The sequence below is a fragment of the Polypterus senegalus genome, chromosome 9, assembly GCF_016835505.1.
Source record: "Polypterus senegalus isolate Bchr_013 chromosome 9, ASM1683550v1, whole genome shotgun sequence".
Classification (NCBI taxonomy): Eukaryota; Metazoa; Chordata; class Cladistia; order Polypteriformes; family Polypteridae; genus Polypterus; species Polypterus senegalus.
The window spans coordinates 114,002,070-114,003,637 of record NC_053162.1 but is presented as its reverse complement, the minus strand read 5'-3'; the positions used below and the strand labels follow the sequence as shown (position 1 = coordinate 114,003,637).

Sequence of the window (1,568 nt, the reverse complement as noted above, 5' to 3'; positions counted from 1 at the left end):
AATAAGAGCAAGGTCCAATGGCCAGGGCGGACAGAAAAAAAATAAAATCTGTAGGGATTCCAGACCATTAGACTGCCCAGTCCCCTCTGGGAAAAACCCTCATCCCAAATCACTAAGATCCCAGTCTCAACCTGCCCCAGCACCGCCACAATCCATCTCTGATTGTCTCCTCTTTTGTCTAAATGCCTATTAAACCAAAACCACAATGAAAAAAAAAATGACCACATTGAGAAAGGTCGGGAAAGACACTTCTAATGGATGGAATTTTCTGCAAATAAATATGATGATTAATATTTTTAACTAAAAAAAAAGAGTTCAGCTTTGGGGAATAATTTAATGTATGTTTAAATAAGCATGTTAACGTTTTTATCGTTCAATTTTGTAAATAAAATGTTCTAAATTTCTCATTGTAAGGTAAAAATCTGCACATTTAAAGTTATTTCCAAGGCAGTCTTCTTTGACAATAGTTTGTGTAATGCTCTTAGTTTTATTTTCCTTACTGTGGGCCGCAATGCGCAGAAATAAATCGCAGAGTCGGATAGCTTTGAAGAAGAGATAGTCAGATGAGCTGTTTTGTTTATTAGGTTTAGTGTTGCATCAAATCGTTCATTGAAACCTTCTGCATTTGTGCTGTAGGTTGATGTTCTTGTCATTAAATGCCGAGGAGAGCCGCTGAGAAGCTGAATGTACCAGAAGAGGTAAGGATCAGTATCCATTGTTTCAAAGGTGCAAATGATTTCTGTCTGTTGTTTCTGAAGAACTTGCACTGAACTTTCTGTCTGCCACACACGGTCTTTACTACCCTGTCCTGTAGAGAAAAAAAAAGGTGAATACACCCAAGTTAATACACGTTGTCACGAATGTTTAAAAGGGGACATAATAAACACAAAATCCGACGTACCTAAAGAAGCAAGGAAGATCAAAATAAAATTTCTCTGCAACATTTTTTAACAAGTGGAGTACGGTTTCCCCGTGCGGGTTTTAAACCTGCGTTTTACTTTAAAAACTCGTAACGCCCAGCGAAGGTTTAGCGCCACCTACTGTTTTCCGTTCTTAAAAAAAAAAAACACGCACAGTCGAGTTTAGCATTTCGTCAAAGCTACATTCCTTAGTATGCTATCTCAAGTACGAAAGAAATGATAAACATATCGAAACAGTATTTCCTTCTGATTTAGAATAAAAAAATCCATATTAACAGTCATATCTTTTTATCTATTTTTAGTTCTGTTCGCTGGCCATTTAAATTTTTCTCCCTAAACCCAATACAATTTGTTTCCAGTATCCCCATGATTACTTTGTCCGTCTTTAAAAGTGAAAAATCTAAAATAGGGACACTGAAATTAGATTTACAGGGTGGGCTGCTAAAAAGTCAAACGAGTTTCTTTAATTGCCATAAAATAGAAGAATATGCAGCAAGTGGCTACCTTTTTAGCAGCTGACCAAGAAGTAATAGTTGACCAATAAAAACGCAAAAAGACAATGCTTCTTTAAGAAAACTAAAAAAAGCTGTAAGACTTTTATTAGACCAAAAGCTGTGAATCCGTGCATTGCATAATGAAAAAGTAATG

At 36.1% G+C, this 1,568-nt stretch overlaps 1 gene segment (V, D, J or C); it reads right to left on the bottom strand.

Moving 5' to 3' along the window:
• Positions 1 to 269: 269 nt before the first annotated feature.
• On the bottom strand, positions 270 to 970 carry LOC120535634. The segment is given in 2 exon segments: positions 270 to 808; positions 902 to 970. Coding segments are annotated over 2 exon segments (447 nt in total).
• Between the last annotated feature and the right edge of the window lie 598 nt (positions 971 to 1,568).